The following is a 17,025-nucleotide window of genomic DNA, read 5'->3' as shown; positions in this document are numbered from 1 at the left end:
TTATAGAAAAATCGAGTTTGAGTCTTTCCTTTTCCAGACGAAAATATGCAAGTTAGGTGAGAGCATGCCTAACTATTTCTTCAAATCTGTCCAAATTTCCATCTTGGTTCTTTTCATCATTTTTAATTCCATCTTTTCCTAATTAGGTCAATGCTGCAAAATAATATTTAATTAGGAATATTTTGGTCATAAAAGAGGTCAAAATATCACATGAAATACGCACAAAATGCGATCCTATCAAATATCCCCCCACTTAAACCTTTGCTCATCCTCGATGCAAAGAAATAAAGATTAAAAAAGGTTCAAGAATTTCATTCCAAACTTCATGGATCGCAGACGAAAGTACCCAAGGAAAAATTTAGTTAAGTATTCAAAAAATGATACACCACATGATAAAAGACAACTCAATAAGTTTCAAACAAGATCATTTTCATCAAGAACAGCACGGAAAACAAATAGACTATGCTCTCATATCTCCCAATCTCTGAAGTGATTTTGGCTAAGTGTTTTGCTCAAATGCTTGCTATGAAAATACTTCACCATAGGCTTGATTATACACCAAAATCTCCACCACTTATAAATATGCACACACTTGAATAAAGAGGTCTTATATTTTGATTGTAATGGGACTTTAGTCTGAGGGTAGGAATAATTAGGACAAATGAGGTAAAAGACCAAGGAACTAAATTAGAGCACCAAGTAATGGATGTAAGAATTCAAACTTCTCAAAATATTTATCTCATATTCTAATTCCATGTCCTATTTCTCACGACTTGAGCTATGACTTTCTTTTAGAAAGAGAATATTCTTTTTCTTTTTTTTCTTGCTTTCCTCGATTATTTTCCTTTGTTTTCTTTTTCTGAATGCATTTGGTCTTTCTTCTCTCTCTCTCTCTTTCCAATGGCATTTTTTCTTTTCTATTGCCATGTTTTTCTCTCTTTCTTTATTTATTTTGCAATAAGACATAAAATAAGATCATCACATAATATGTTAGCTCATAAACTTCCTTATCACAAAATATAATCTCAATAAGTTGATTAATCTCAAACAATATCCAACAAAGTAAACAACATGAAGAGAGATCGTCCGTGCATTGAGTAAATCTCAATCTTAAAAAATATTATTATTATTTTATTTATTTTTTGGAGTAGCCCTTTTCCCATCTGGTGCATGGAAGGCCAAACTAGATTTAAAAATGATGAGTTTTGATGAGTTCCAAAGCAAGCTTTGGCTTCATAAATTTGCTAGAGCTGCATGATCTTGCATACTACCTGTACTATTGCATATTTTACTCCAAATCCATCTGTCTCTACCCCTATATATAGGGATAAATAAGTCATTTTATTTATATAAATATGAAAACCGAGTATTTGTGCAGCATGGCTGTATTAATGTTTCTTAATTAATTCTTGGTACTTGAAAACAATTAATTAATCATAGAATCATGTTGCATAAATATAAGAACTAATAACAGCCAAAAATCAGTAATTCAGCATACGGGACATCATCGATCGCGACTATGATCATATGATTATACCTAAAATAACACTAAATAATTAGTAAATATGCTAATTAAATATGAATAATATTAAAAAGTACTCTTATATTATTATTCAATAATTCACAATTTGAATATATATATATATGGATATTTAATCAATTTAATCGAATGATCAAGTGGTACGATTTGAATTTTGAAGCATCGACCGATGGAAAGGCAATTCTTGGATTTTTATATATATGAATCATCACTTTCTGTGCGCAGAAATCGTGTATATAATATAATGCAAACCCGTTTTTTACAAATTGGATCAAGTGGAGAAACACAATCATTGAAAACGTTATCTCTCCCCGTGTGTGTGAGAGAGAGTGTGATTTTTTAGTTTGAACGTAAGATCCTGGAAAGGTGGATAGAGAAAGCGATTTATGTGGAGGCACTAGAATCGCATTTTAATTTATTGGTTTATATTTGTTATTTAATTATAAGTAATAAATATTGAAAATAGCAATTTAATTAATTTGCATGCACTGTCACCAGCGTAACTCTTTATTCCCGACGTGTGTAGTAGGAACCAGGAAGCTTCTGACATGAAAATAACTCAATTTTCGAGGTTTTATATTTATATATATACATATATATATATATATATGATAAAAGTATTATATTAGTCCGCTAAATATACCTAATTTTAATTTTAATCTGATAATTAAGTTCATTTTTATTTAGGTCCAGTAACTTACGAAATCGCTTACTTTTAGTCCTCTGGCGGATTTTCAGATAATTTTACCCCTATGCAACTTTTGAAAGGCAATTTTAGTCCATATGTAATCATAGAGGTAAAATTGTCCGAAAATCTGCCAGAGGACTAAAAGTAAGCGATTTCATAAGTTAATGGACATAATTATCGAACTAAAATTAAAATTAGGCATACTTAACGAACTAAAATTATACTTTTCCCTATATATATATATATATGCTTATTTTCGGGTTTACAAGAAAACAAGTCTTGAAAAGTTGGTATTTTTAAGACTAATGGGGCTCAGAAAACGTGGACTCGACACTAGAACAAATATTACATTCAATTATGGTTAATTATCATAAATAAAAATAAATAATTATAGTAAATAGTCATTAATTATGGTCACGTCACGGTTATTGGTCATGGTTTTAATTAGTGTGGTTAAAATATTAATTTGTCATGGCTAAAAAATTATGGTATAAATATTGCTATGGCAAAAATAGTTTTCAGGATAAATACACTTTATCGTCCTGAATTATTTTTTATGTAATATTTACCTTACTAAACTAACAAATGTAACATTTACCCCCCTATAATTCAATTTTTTTTGTAATATCGCCCTTATATTATATATATATAGTTCAAAGAATTTATTTTTCTAATAATTTTGTATTTTAAGTTTAATTAATATTTTTTTAATTAGAAAAAATATCTTTTAATTATAATAAAGTAATATATAATTAGTGAATGAAATAGTTTGAATTTTATTATATTTTACAGACTCAAAGTTAAGTAATGAATGCATACAAAAAATACACAAAAAATTTTCATGAAAAGATTTTATTAATTTGATAATAAAATTAAGTTGTTAAGTAAGGTAAAATACACTTTACCCCCTCAATTATTCTTGAGTAATTAATTTTTTGAATATATTTTTTGAAAAAAATATGATAAAATATTTATACTTATTCTTTTTTTAAAAAATATTTAACTTTTGGTTAAGCATGTATATTTGTCAATTTGTTTTATTTCTTTCTAAAAACATATATGAATTGTTGATTATATTATATTTATTGTGTATCTACTATATATAAAATAATTTATACTCTATTTTTAATTTAAATTCATTCTTTATTAGAAAAAAGTAATTAATAACTAATTTGATGATGATTTAATAAGCAAAATACTAAAATATATTGATAATAATATAACGATTCAAAGCATGAGGGTTATTTTGTCCAACCAAAGGGATACGTATTACATTTGTTAATTTAGGGGGGGTAACTGTTACATCATGAATAGCTCGGGGGCCAAAGTGTCTTTTACCCTAGTTTTATGGTGGATAAACTAAGCTTTTATATCAGCCTTTGTTTAACCATGGTTAATAATAATTATTCATCACTCTGTTTTATAAAAATATCAATGTAATTATATATTACTTTAAAATAAAAATTCTTTAATTTATTTTTCTCTTTTTTATCCCCGAAAACTAAATCTTTTGTTATGAGAAATTGAGAAATAAAAATAGTAAGAAATAACAAAATACCAACTTATAAGAAAAAAACATTATAATTACGTCTGTTAATTAAATGTGAAAAATTATCGATAATAATTATGATAAATGCTAATTAATCAGGACTCTACATAATTATTAGCCGTTATTTCTGCAAATGTAGCCAAAAGATTAAGCTACAGTTAAAAATTATGATAAATATTTTGAAGAGAGGTAAAACCTTGACGAATGTTGATTACCCGTGTTCAAAATTTAAATTTGCATATTATTTGATTATGATAAGTCTATAATCGTTTTCACATGAAATTTTTAACCATACTGGTGATATATTGTGCAGAGAATAATTTAATTTTTTTTTACAATGATTTTACCCGTCATGAGTAGTTCACTTAAAACTTTGTTTATAACATCAAATATTATTTAAAATCTTATATTATAATAATATTAGAACCAAATCAAAAAATCATTAACCATATCTACCAAATATTCACCACTTTTCTCTACATATCTTTGAATGATCTTATCTTGTAATATTTCAATTTAAATCTTCCTCCTACGTGGCAACTGCTCACTGGCTTTGCATCTTCCCAGAAAATTCGTCCCACCCAATCAGAATAAAAAATAATTAATTTCCCTTAACTTTATTAATTAATTTCAAGAAAATTCAATTATTCACACTATAAGGAAGTTTTATTAATTTTTTGGGATAATTACACTGCTCCCCTATAAGGTTTAGTGTTATTATATGAAAACTCTTTATGATCTGCAAAATTATATCTAGTTTTCCTGACATTTGTTTTCGTATAACGAATAGATCCATCCAGTGGTCAAAATTCACCAAAATTTGCTAATATTACAAAAAAATTGAATGAAAAACTGTATCTAATCCCGATTGACTTATTACTGATTCATTGCACGTTAAACAAATTTTTTCTGACCAAAGGGTAACGAGATCCCTTCTCACCTGCATTAGTGTATGAAGATGAATATAGCTTAGTTTGGTCAGAAAAAAGATTATCTTGACCTGCAATAAATAGGTAGTGAGTCCGTAGACTAATATAAACAAATTCGATAAATTTTGACTGATGGAGGAACCTATTTGCTAGGCAGATATATTTCTTAAACCACAACGAATTTACGTGCAATTGCATCAAAATTCAGGAGAGGACGGTGTGATTATATATCTCAAAATTCTTTTTTTATTAACAATATTCCTTTCTTGCACGTTTAATTTGATTAATTTCAATGTGATCATGTAATATATATTCGACACCGATACGCAGTGCATGATCGTCAACGATTGTTGATTATGTAAGCTGATCTTCATACAAACATAAATAAATTCAGATTTTGATCGTCGTAGATTCTACCAACAACTTTTTAAGTGTAAATTATTACACAAGATGCTTATTAATGATTCTTCGTACGTACGACAACATGTTAAGAGTCATCATTAAGCCATGCAATAACACTTTTTCATTAGTATTTCACCTAATTACGCTTTGTCAATAAGCTTACAATTAGGTTTCACGTATGATCATTAATTAATTGTAGATTATAAGAACAATCATTAAGTGTCGAGAATTAATTATGCAAGATAATTATAATTAAAAATTAAATAATTAGGATAATGATTCGTTGATAACGCAATTAAAGTTGTGTTAATTAAGTGTGTAGTGATTAGATTGTCATTAGCGTATCACCTAATTACACTTCAGGTAAGCTTACAATTAGGGTTTGCATGAGTCTCATGATTTTATCTTAAAAAGATACATTATTAAGAAGTGTAACCTTTTGACTTATAAGCCACTCAAGCTACTCGTCTACCATCAATCTGAAACGCGTGTCTACATCATTATGAATGATGTAATTACTTCATATTTGTTGGACTAAAAAAAGTTAAAATTTAAATAAAAATATAGTTATTTATGTATTTGACGACAATCCTACAAAATAGAATATTAACTGCCCAACGTTTTAATTTGTCAAAACTCTCTCCTTTTATTATTACCAGTTGTCATTGCACGCAATTCTCGCGAGTATACAAACAAGAATTGTGGCATAAGCTGAGAAGCAAAGAGAAATTTGTAAAATAATACTAATAATTGTGGCATGAGGGCATGAGAAAGAAAGAAATCTGTTAGAAGAAAGAAACGTGCGGCAAAGTGAGAGAGAAAAAAATTAAAAACTATAATTATGATATTATTAAAAAATATTAAAATTACTATTCTGACAGAATTTTTTATTTTTTATTTTTGAAGGAAAGAAATGAATTAATGGGTAAATTCAGGTATTTAAAATTCGATATGAAAATCAATATATACCAACTACATCAAAGATTATACCCATAACATCTCGATGATGGGCTTAATTTCTCTAATTAAATTAGACCTAATTAATTTTTATTGATGTGTTTAATTACACCTAGTTAAGATGAAGTAGTACTAGATTATTAACAACAGGAATCTCTACGACCAACAAGCAATAAACACAGACAAAGTAAAGATTTCAAGTGCACCCCAAAAGGACAACAAGAAACAAAATTAGAACTCATCCTGTCCTTTCATTACAAAGAATATAAGGAACATCATGAGCTGTTTAGAAGTGAAACTGTCTAATATTTGGATTCCTCTAAACATTATTAAACTTTACCACATCTACTTAATTATGTACTAATTAATATTACCACTTGTCTAAATCTATATATCTCAATTGGAATAAATTCAAATTACCCGAAAAATATTGCGCAAGGGCAAAAAAACCCACTGAAAAAAGAATAAGGACGAATAGCCTCCTCAACCTTTTAATAAAAAAGCATATTACTTCATTTGTTGGGCAGTGTAGTTCACTCGTCTATTTTTGCGACTGGCTTAGCTATTTTGATTTATAAATAGTCACTTTTACCTTAATTACTAAATATAAAAGTTGAAAAATATTATCATTTTCTCTTTCTTTATATTGCACAACGCTTCTCTCTTTTTCTGGAGGTTTTCTTCTATGAATTCTATGTAGTTTCTATGAAAATATGTGTAGTTAATAATCAAGGGTAAAAGTGAATAGTTACAAATCAAAATAGCTAAACCAGTCGAAAATGGACGAGTGAACTACACTGCCAAACAAAAGGGGGTAATATGCATCTTTATTAAAAGGTTGGGGAGGCTTTTTGCCCTCTTTTTTTCAGGGTTCTTTTACCGTTTTCCAATATTTCAATAGGTAATTTGGATTTATCCATATCTCAACTTGTTACAAATTTTTGGATAAATTACATCAACACCCACAATCTAATTACATAGACACTTTTTAGTTTTTACCCTTTATATGATTTAAAAATATACATAAATCCTAAATTATAGAACGAAAAATACTATTTTTCCCACTGAAGTACATGTTAAGACAAATTTAGCATTAAAAGTTTGAAGGTGTGCAAAAATTATTAAAGTAATCTTAATATTCATTTAATTTAATTTGTTTGGCCGACTATTGACATACTTTAACTTGACCTAAAATTAAAAGCACAATATTCTCTTAATGGCAAAATCTCATATTACTCACACATGGATATATGTTCTTGATACCTTAATTATCCCTTATCATTTAAGAATTAATTCTTGGATTCATTCAAATGTATGTATGTATATATATATATATATAAACCTAATTAGTATTTAGGATTAGCAATGATTGATTAAAGTTCATGATGGTGTGATTATAATTACAATACTTAGAAATGTTTTATGTTGTATTTCAATTATGGATTTGACATTGGCAATAGTAATTTATTATATTCTTTTGTATAATTTTATATTACAAATTATTTAAAATCCTTTAAATATTACTTGACATAGCAAAATGATGAATTTCAGATCAACTTAACATGAAATCATTTAAGATTATTTTTTTAAATTTTTTGTTCAAATTCAAATTTATCATCGAAATGAAGCCTTAAGTTAGAACTAAATGATGTTTGGCTGTCCCGTTTTATAAGATCATCGTAAGTACATATATACGTCTTATAAGATGTTTCTTGAAAAGTTAGTAAAGTATTTGAATAAAAGGGTAGGAAGGTGATTGATGTGGGGGCATGTAGTTTGTGTTGTTTTAGTTTGGAAGATGAGAATCTGAATGATTTGAACTTAACTACTCATAGATCTCCTCCTCCTCAACTGTTTATTCATACCAATTCTTTTAATCATAACAAATATGTGGTGATTTGGAGATCACTCATTTTCAGATTTTTAGGACCAAATAACTCGAACAATTATTGCATATGTTGATGTTGTGATGCATTAATATATGTCCTAGCTTAGGATCATTTTTATAGTCATATATAATTATATGTCCTCGTCCATGGGGACCAATTAGCTACCAACACGTGCCCATGTAATTTACATCAGTTTGGGGATATATATATATATATATATAATATGAAGTTAATTACGAACACAAGAATAATGTTGAAGTTGGATTTAAGTGTTAGGCACGAAAATGAATTTTAGCAAAAATGTTTTGACAATTATATTTGTTGTTAGGAATATTTTTATTGTTGGTCTCATAATTTAGGTTTTGTTCACTTTTAATGCTAATTATTACGAGAATCTCACTTTAAAAATAATACCTTATATTTTGTCCCACTTTCAGTCTGATCGTTAAATTATTGATGGAAATGGTCATGTGGGACTCAGGTGGCCATTAAGTGGACATTTTGGAGAGAAGAGGTATGTGTTTGTCACTGAAAATCTCACTTCTGATTTCGTATCTTTGCTCTTATTCGTGTTTGGTTCTAATGATATAATATTTTCAATTGAAGGACAATAGGTCAAGTTCTTTTTTTTATCGCTTTTCGTGTTGCTATTACATAAATGACATAGACAAACATGTGATATTCATATGGCTATTAAGTGGGTGTTTTGGAGGAAAATTCTAGTCTTCGTCCTCATGATGGATAACTATCATTACATATTGTCCAACCTGCAAAGGAGTCTAGGTATTACTTTGTTCGCCCTTATGCAAAATGGTGTGTCTTCTCAAACAAAAAATTCGCACACACTTGCAATATTGTCACAACCATATAACCTTCTTTTTGGACTCGAACTCGCCACAAGGTTCTCAAATTCTCTTTCTTACCATGGTAACTGATGATACTTGATTTTACAGCAGTTGATTCACTTGTTGAAGCCACATTTTGAACCTGGGAAACTCAATTCTCGAGAGTTTGGAAGGACCCAAATGGTGCCAGCCATAATTTTGCTATTTTCCATCTATTTTCGAATGTTACAGTTCTAATCCCTCCAAAAAGGATTCATGTACCCTCACATGGCAGAATTCTCTCAATTACAAGAAATATAATATTTAACTATAACTAATTGTATGGTTAATAATACATAGTTGTAACAAATAGTTATTGAAAATGGGCGCACAACGGTTGTTGCCTATGGTTTTTGTGAAGATGATTAAAACATTTGCCATGACAAATACTTTTACCATGACTTTTAGCTGTAACAAATAATTTTTATAGTGAAAAAACTAGTTTTTCATCAATTTTACTTAATCATAATTAATAATAATTATTTACCATGATTTTTAGCCATAGTCATTAATATTTTAACCAATAGTAATTTTAATTAGTGCTCCAACAAACCCCAACTCATATGGCCGTTTTCATCAAATATTTAACGACATGATAAAAATTGAGAAAAAATCGAAGTTATTGTCTTTAAAGCGAGAATTCTAGTAATCATTTGGACCAAAAGTCAAGGGTAAGTCGAACCAAAATCTGTGAGAAACACATGCCACTTTCTCCTCCAAAACTCACGCTTAACGTACAGCCACGTGATTCTCGCCTGACAATTTCAGTCAACTATTTAACGATGGGATTAAAAGTGAGACAATACATAAGATATTGTCCTTAAGTAAGAATCATGTAATCATTTGAACTATAAATAAATAGGGCCTAACTTTTGAGATCAAAAATATAATTTTTACTTTGTTGACACTACACATATTTATAGCCCCTATGGACAATTTTGTTTGTCACTAATTATACCAAATTACTACCAAAACTATAAAAATTATTCTAAATCATTTAACTTAATAATACATATAATTAGTGACAATTCTTAAATTTTTGCCGTTAATATTCTCTTTTCTCGTTGTAGCGTCTTCTATTCCTTTTAACATATATACATTAGGTTGTACTATAACATGCGTAACCCCAAAAGAATAAAAAAAGAAATATTCAAAACATTAAACAACATAGTTTTCTTTTTTTGAATCATTCTCTATATTATAAATTACTCCAACTTAAATACCATAACAAATTAATACTATCTAACATGGTCAAATAAAATCAATATGAAAACTTAAATTTTGAACACAGTAATCAACATTCCACATAAGTTGACCTATGACCACAATATTTATCATATTTTTCAGTTGTAGTTAATGTTTTGATCTCGCTTGCTGAAACAACAGCTAATACATAACCACTGCACATCAGTAATTAATTAGTATTTTTCACAATTTTTAACTTTTAACCATGGTAAATAACCATATCGAAAAGTCATATTTTATTAGTTTTATATTATATTATAAAAGATAGAAAATGATATAATTTTTAAGGTAAAACCCCCACCCCCACCCCCATTCAACCACCATATTTGCTGTGGATCTCGTGGGAGATTGAGATATACATATATATATATATATAGGAAAGCTTTGAAAAAAGATGACAAAAGCCAACAGTTGTCGCCAGTCATCACCTAAAATTAAAATATGGACATATATATATTTGTAAAAGGTTGTGAGCTTTTCAATCTCAACTTTTCTCTGCACAATCAATCATTGATTCTTTCAACATTTATTATTATCGTATCTATGTAAGCTGAGGGCCCCTTTTCCTGTCCACCTTTTCTGTATAAAATGGCTGTGACTTTGACAACATTTTGCTTCATTCACTCAAAAATTTCAAATTCTACTTCCCTTTTTCTCCAAATTTTTTCTCCCTTTCCCACAACAAAGACATCCAACCACATTTATATACTTGCTAAAAGCAGTACTCGTTCCTGTATATATAGTTGTATACATGGCAATCAAGATCATAGAGCAGCAGCAGCCCTCTGTTGGTTTATCAAGAGTTGCAGTTTCAGACACTCATGGTGAAGACTCACCCTATTTTGCTGGCTGGAAGGCTTATGATCAAGACCCTTATGATGAGCTCTCCAATCCCACTGGTGTCATTCAAATGGGACTTGCAGAAAATCAAGTAAGTTGCACTCATCCATGTATGTGTGTGGATAAATCAGCTTTATTACATGGATAATTGTAATTGTTCTGCGAACCCAAATTCAGGGTGATCGACCCTTTTGAGAGTAAACCGTTGACGATTTTCGTGCACAGGTTTCGTTCGATTTGCTGGAAAAGTACCTGGAAGAACATCCGGAGGCGACCAACAATGGGAGCAGTACTACAGCTTCTGGATTTAGAGAGAACGCACTGTTTCAAGATTATCATGGACTGCAATCTTTCAGAAAGGTAATAAATTTACAAAAGCTTGTGAACATCGTGAATATTGGTACAATTGCTTGAAACTTGTGTTCGAGGTGTACGTACAATATCTAATTAATCTTATGATCGTAAAATATTTCAGGCAATGGCAAGCTTTATGGAGCAAATAAGAGGGGGAAGAGCAAAATTCAGCCCTGACAGGATTGTCATCACAGCAGGCGCCACAGCTGCAAATGAACTCCTGACTTTCATATTAGCTGATCCAGGCGATGCCTTGCTTATCCCAACTCCTTACTATCCAGGGTACGTATATGACAACAAATTTCAAATCTTTTTACCCCACAAGAATCGACACTTTTTTCAATTCTTGCCAATCAATAATGGGACCTGATCGATTACAATCTCACAGGTTTGATAGAGACTTGAGATGGAGAACAGGCGTAAACATCGTGCCGGTCCACTGCGACAGCTCAAACAATTTCGAGATCACCCCTCAGGCTCTTGATTCAGCTTATAAAGAAGCCGAATCCAAGAACATGAGAGTTAGAGGAGTCCTGATAACGAATCCATCCAATCCTCTAGGCGCAACGATCAAACGGGCCGTTCTTGAACAGGTTCTTGAATTCGCGACAAGCAAGAACATCCATCTCGTCTCCGACGAAATCTATTCCGGGTCAGCTTTCTCCTCCGGGGAATTTGTCAGCATTGCCGAGATTCTTGAGGCCCGGAACTACAAAGACTCAGAACGGGTTCACATTGTCTACAGCCTGTCCAAGGACTTAGGCCTCCCTGGATTTAGGGTTGGGACGATATATTCATACAACGACAAAGTCGTCACGACAGCAAGGAGGATGTCTAGTTTCACGTTGATCTCGTCCCAAACACAACAGCTCTTGGCCTCCATGCTGTCCGACAGGAAGTTCACGGAAATGTACATAAGAACGAACCGCCAACGGCTGAGACAACGGTATCAAATGATCGTGGATGGACTGAAAAAGGCGGGAATCCAGTGTTTGGAAGGGAACGCTGGATTGTTCTGTTGGATGAACCTGAGCCCACTTCTGGAGGAGCCAAACAGGGAACAAGAATTGGGTTTGTGGGAGCTGATTTTGCATGAGGTGAAGCTCAACATATCGCCAGGGTCGTCTTGTCATTGCTCGGAGCCTGGATGGTTCAGAGTTTGCTTCGCCAACATGAGTGAGCAGACGCTGGAAGTAGCTCTCGCAAGAATACATCACTTCATGGAAAGAAGAAGAGTCCATTAATTAATTACAATTACTGCTTAAATTAATCCACATTAGTGTTAATGATTCTTGATTAGTCCCTTCTTATCTCTTTTCTTTTTTATTTATATTTTTGGTAGGTCTTGATCAGTTCTCAAAGAATTAATGATTTTGATGTTGAAGATTATTATAAATTGGATGGTTAATTTAAGCTTTTTCTTGAAAATGCCGAGTTGATCAGTTAGTTAACAAATTTTTCTAATAAAAATATAATTACATATTACATTAATATTTTAATAAATTATATAATATATAAGTTTGATCAATATTTCAAATGCAATCGAGAACATCGAAACCATACATAGGCTCGATTTTTAATTCTTTTTTTTCCACCAAAGTTCATCATTCTTGTTATTGGAGTGAACTCTGGCAACAAAAAAAAAGAAATGAAAATCTCAAACATAAAAGAATAAAAATTTAGGATGAAAATATTAGTTTAAAAAATTAAAAGACAAAAATACCAAACGATCTAAGTTATGTATATATATATATATATGTGAGACCAACAATACATGTGATCCATAAACTCAGATAAAAGGAAACAAATACTCATATATTAAATGAGATTCAAATTTATGATATTAAACTTATTTATGGGACCGCAATCTTAACCATTATGGAATTTGATTAAAAACTTCATCATACAACTTTTGACTCCATGATTAATTTATACAATTATATCTCTCTCTCTCTATATATATATATTAATACGTAGGTTCACTGAAACTCACACACACGCACACAAACATATATATAAATACACATGATTAGACTGTCTACGAATAACGTTTTCGGTTGTTGTAATGAACAGAAACAGGGTGGGGATATGGGGGGTGTGAATAAAAGTATTAATTTGTTGGCATCTACTTGGTAGTCAACCACATTCTAAAAGCGTGTTTTCACACCAATTTCACATTAGTTTTCGTCACAGTTTTTGGATCTCCCATTTTCCCACGCTGAAGTTGGAATCAAGCTGTCAAGTAAGTTATAATTAACGAATTACGGACAGTTAATTCTCCTTCTGAATAAAATTTGGTCAGTTAAATTGTGGTAAAAAATTTTAAACCTTTAAAAAGATTCAGTTAATTTTTATTTTTTGTTTTTTAGCTTTCGCCACAAATGTTCCCATCCCAATTTGAGATAAAATTAATCATGTGTCCTCATCCCACGTTGGAGATGAAACTAATCATGTTCAGGATGGTACCGAAAGAGTTAAACCCTTCCCGACAAGTACGATTTTAAAATTTTTAATTATAAATTTTTAACAAGAATACGTTTTAAAATTCAATTCGCTTACAACTGGACCAACAGTCCGTTGACGTGGTGCAAATTAGAAGAAAGGGGTAGTGTGAATAGTTTGTGGGTGAAGTTTGATGAGCATTGCAGGCGGCGTGCAACATATAATATAAGAGGCACGTCAATGCCGTGTTTTGTTCCACCAAACACATCCTTGGACAATTTGTAAATGTCAATATGGCGTGGATTTGAGGCGTATGTGGGTCAATTCACCTCTAATTTCCTAATTAAGTCTTTCACTTATTAATTATAATATATATTTATTATATAAAAGAAAGGAGAAATAGTATTTTTAATCATATAAATTATGAGTGCTTTATTTGGCCTGCTTGATTGACTTGTGCAAGACATGATTCTTTGTGTTGCTTCTTGGCTTCAACTTATAGAAATATGGGAAAGATGATCTAATTTTTGTGAGAGAAAAAAAAAAATCGCTATGTTTTTTACCCTGATTTCCTTCAATATTTATTTTTTCTCCCAAAAATGGTCCCAAGTTGTGAAGCAAACCAATTTCTCTCCAATTAAAAATACTTAACGATCACATGCTAGGCAAATGCGCTGCATTGTTAAATTGTAGACAAAAAAATGAATGAGGATAAAAAAAGTGCTAATTTTTGTAAGTTACAAGACTAAAAGTGCTAATCTTCTAATGAATTGGACGAAAAGTGAAATGGGGCTAATTTGTGGGACTAAAATATATTATTTTTTCTACAAAAAAATAGACAAAATTATCCCATAGATTAAGGGGTTCAACACTTTTTATCCCCTACTTTATGAAATTTTCATATAGTCCTAAAAACTTGATACATTTCGTTAGTTCTATGATTTACAGGATTTTCAAAATGACCCCAAAATTAGAAAAACTCAATAAATTTAGTCCTATAAATCCCATAAAACTGAGAACTAAACAAACGAGTAGTTTCAACGTATTTGTTTTCTCAACTTTGAGGTCGTTTTAAAAGTCCCATAAAACAGAAAAATTAAATATGTCGAATTTTTTTTTATTTTTGAACTATTTCAAAAATCCTGTAAAATAGAGGTCTAAAAATCTTGAATCCCCTAATTTATTATAGAACTAAAAATATAATTTTACCCAATAAATTAGTAGTATTCATATGTTTGTGATCCTCTTGAAAAAGATTACACCTAAGTAGGATTCAACATTTGTCGTTGTGCAAAAGTCAAACTTCCTCATCTTATTTTTATATCTCCATTGAGTTTGACATATGCAATTTTTAAATGAGTTCTTGTTTGGATGTGTTTTCGAAATTTTATACTATTTTGAAAAGTTGAAGACGTAATTTGATTTTGCTCATTTTCAATGTAAATGCCCTTTCACATGCATATATATATATAATTTGTACTTTGCCCTATAATACTTTCTATATATTTCAAATAGTACCCAATCATCTGGTTTTTTATTTGGCCTGATGATGTGGTTGTATATTGAAAGAGAGGTTCAACGAGAGAATTATTCTCCGCACACACTGAAAATTTTGAGTCAAATGTCCGTGAAAGTATGGTATTGAGTTGTCAAATTATAAATAATGAAGTTGGTTTAAAAAATATTATACGAGATTCTTACAGTGGTATTCAGAGTTCTATAGTGTGGTAGGATATATGTATTTATTGTGTGACTTGTATGTAAGAATTACTTTTATTCTGGTATAAATGAATTTATATAACTGATCTATACATCAAATATAAAAATGCATGTGGAGCCGTCAGTAGCATTCTCTACATTATAAAATTTAAACTAGGAAACAAAAATGCTTTTAGAAATAATACTTTCGACCATATTATTGTTTTATCATGTCTTTTCGTGCATGAAAACTAAAATCAATCCCTCTAAACATATTTTTATTTTCAAAAGTATAAAAGATCAAGTCAAATGAACGCGCATATTTAGGTATCAACATGCATGAAGACAATACATATTCAATCCCGCCAAAACTGCACAGTGTCTATGCTGAGGGGATCTTCTATTAAATTTTGATGTTGCACGTTCATATTATTACACACTGGTGTATATGATTGAGATGTATCACTTTTGAAATTTTAAAAAGTACTGCAATTTAAAAGAACATTGCATACTACACACACATCGGTGTAACACCAGCATGTTCAATAAAAAAGTATGAATGAAAATTCATATTTATCCCTAATTAACTTATTATTGACTTATTGTATGTCAAATATCCTCTTTTTCCCCTCTATAATAAGCCTTTTAGGGGTTTTAAGAGGTATAAAAAGCTACTATAATTCAATGCAACCTCGGACCAGAAACTCTAGAAAGCAAGGCTGCTAAGACAGGGTATTGTAAGGAGCTAAACAGTTACAAATTTTGAGGATGACATTTTGGTTTGAATTAATACAACTACAAGGGTCAAATAATATCTTATGACCAAAGTCTCTATCTTCTACGTACCTCACTAATTTAAACAATTCAAAGTCAAAGCTCATGAAACCCTTTGACAATGTTTCTCCATATATATATATGACATGGTCATGTCATTGCCTAGTCATAATTCTAATATATAAAACATGTTTTTGTTATGGATTGGATTTTTATTTTAAATTTTTTTATATCTTTTGTTTTATATATATATATATATATATCATATGTAAGAAAATACTATATATCATTTATTTTATTTAAAAATAAATTTTATGAACTTGACATGTATATATTAATTGAAATAAAAGATGTTACAAGATTTAAAATAAAAATTCAATCCATCTATCTATTAGCATGGTCCTCGTAATTACAAGATAGTCGTCTGAATAAAAATATATTTGGGTCGATATGCTTAAATAATTCGAACTATATATATAGAAAAGTGTTGCAGGTATGCTTATCTAAATTTTATGTAAGCAAGACATAAGTATTTAATCAAATTTTATTATAACTTACTTATATATATATATATATATATATCACTGTTAGAGTATAATTGCTTTTTTAAAACTTCCCTACAGTGTGATCTCCTTTATGATTAGCTTTGAATTGATGTTCTGTTTAGTTTTAAAGCAAAGTAGGAAGAAATTTTTTTTTTTTCGTGAATATTATAAACTAAAAATATTTGGATGCATTACATAAAAAATCTAAACTTTAAATAAAATAAATATATTTATAAATAATATTAAATGTGGGTTCGAAGTCGGGTCTCAAATATTTCAACAAGATCCA

At 30.0% G+C, this 17,025-nt stretch overlaps 1 protein-coding gene across 1 annotated transcript; it reads left to right on the top strand.

Moving 5' to 3' along the window:
* Nucleotides 1–10,653: 10,653 nt before the first annotated feature.
* LOC105173819 (1-aminocyclopropane-1-carboxylate synthase 7) lies at nt 10,654–12,668 on the top strand. Its single transcript, XM_011095699.3, has 4 exons — nt 10,654–11,014; nt 11,149–11,283; nt 11,399–11,559; nt 11,666–12,668. The coding sequence occupies exons 1-4, from the start codon at nt 10,835–10,837 to the stop codon at nt 12,519–12,521; spliced, it is 1,332 nt and encodes a 443-aa protein (XP_011094001.1). The 5' UTR covers nt 10,654–10,834; the 3' UTR covers nt 12,522–12,668.
* The last annotated feature ends 4,357 nt before the right edge of the window (nt 12,669–17,025 follow it).

Source organism: Sesamum indicum, linkage group LG11, assembly GCF_026168435.1.
Source record: "Sesamum indicum cultivar Baizhima isolate 11 linkage group LG11, ASM2616843v1, whole genome shotgun sequence".
NCBI lineage: Eukaryota > Viridiplantae > Streptophyta > Magnoliopsida > Lamiales > Pedaliaceae > Sesamum > Sesamum indicum.
This window is presented reverse-complemented; position numbering and strand designations above follow the sequence as displayed.

Excerpts from the sequence above, each read along its gene's own strand:
- LOC105173819 (XM_011095699.3), top strand. The coding sequence starts at position 10,835 with ATGGCAATCAAGATCATAGAGCAGCAGCAGCCCTCTGTTGGTTTATCA. Across the intron at positions 11,284-11,398 it reads GACTGCAATCTTTCAGAAAG|GCAATGGCAAGCTTTATGGA; the intron begins GTAATAAATTTA and ends AAAATATTTCAG. Across the intron at positions 11,560-11,665 it reads CCAACTCCTTACTATCCAGG|GTTTGATAGAGACTTGAGAT; the intron begins GTACGTATATGA and ends ACAATCTCACAG.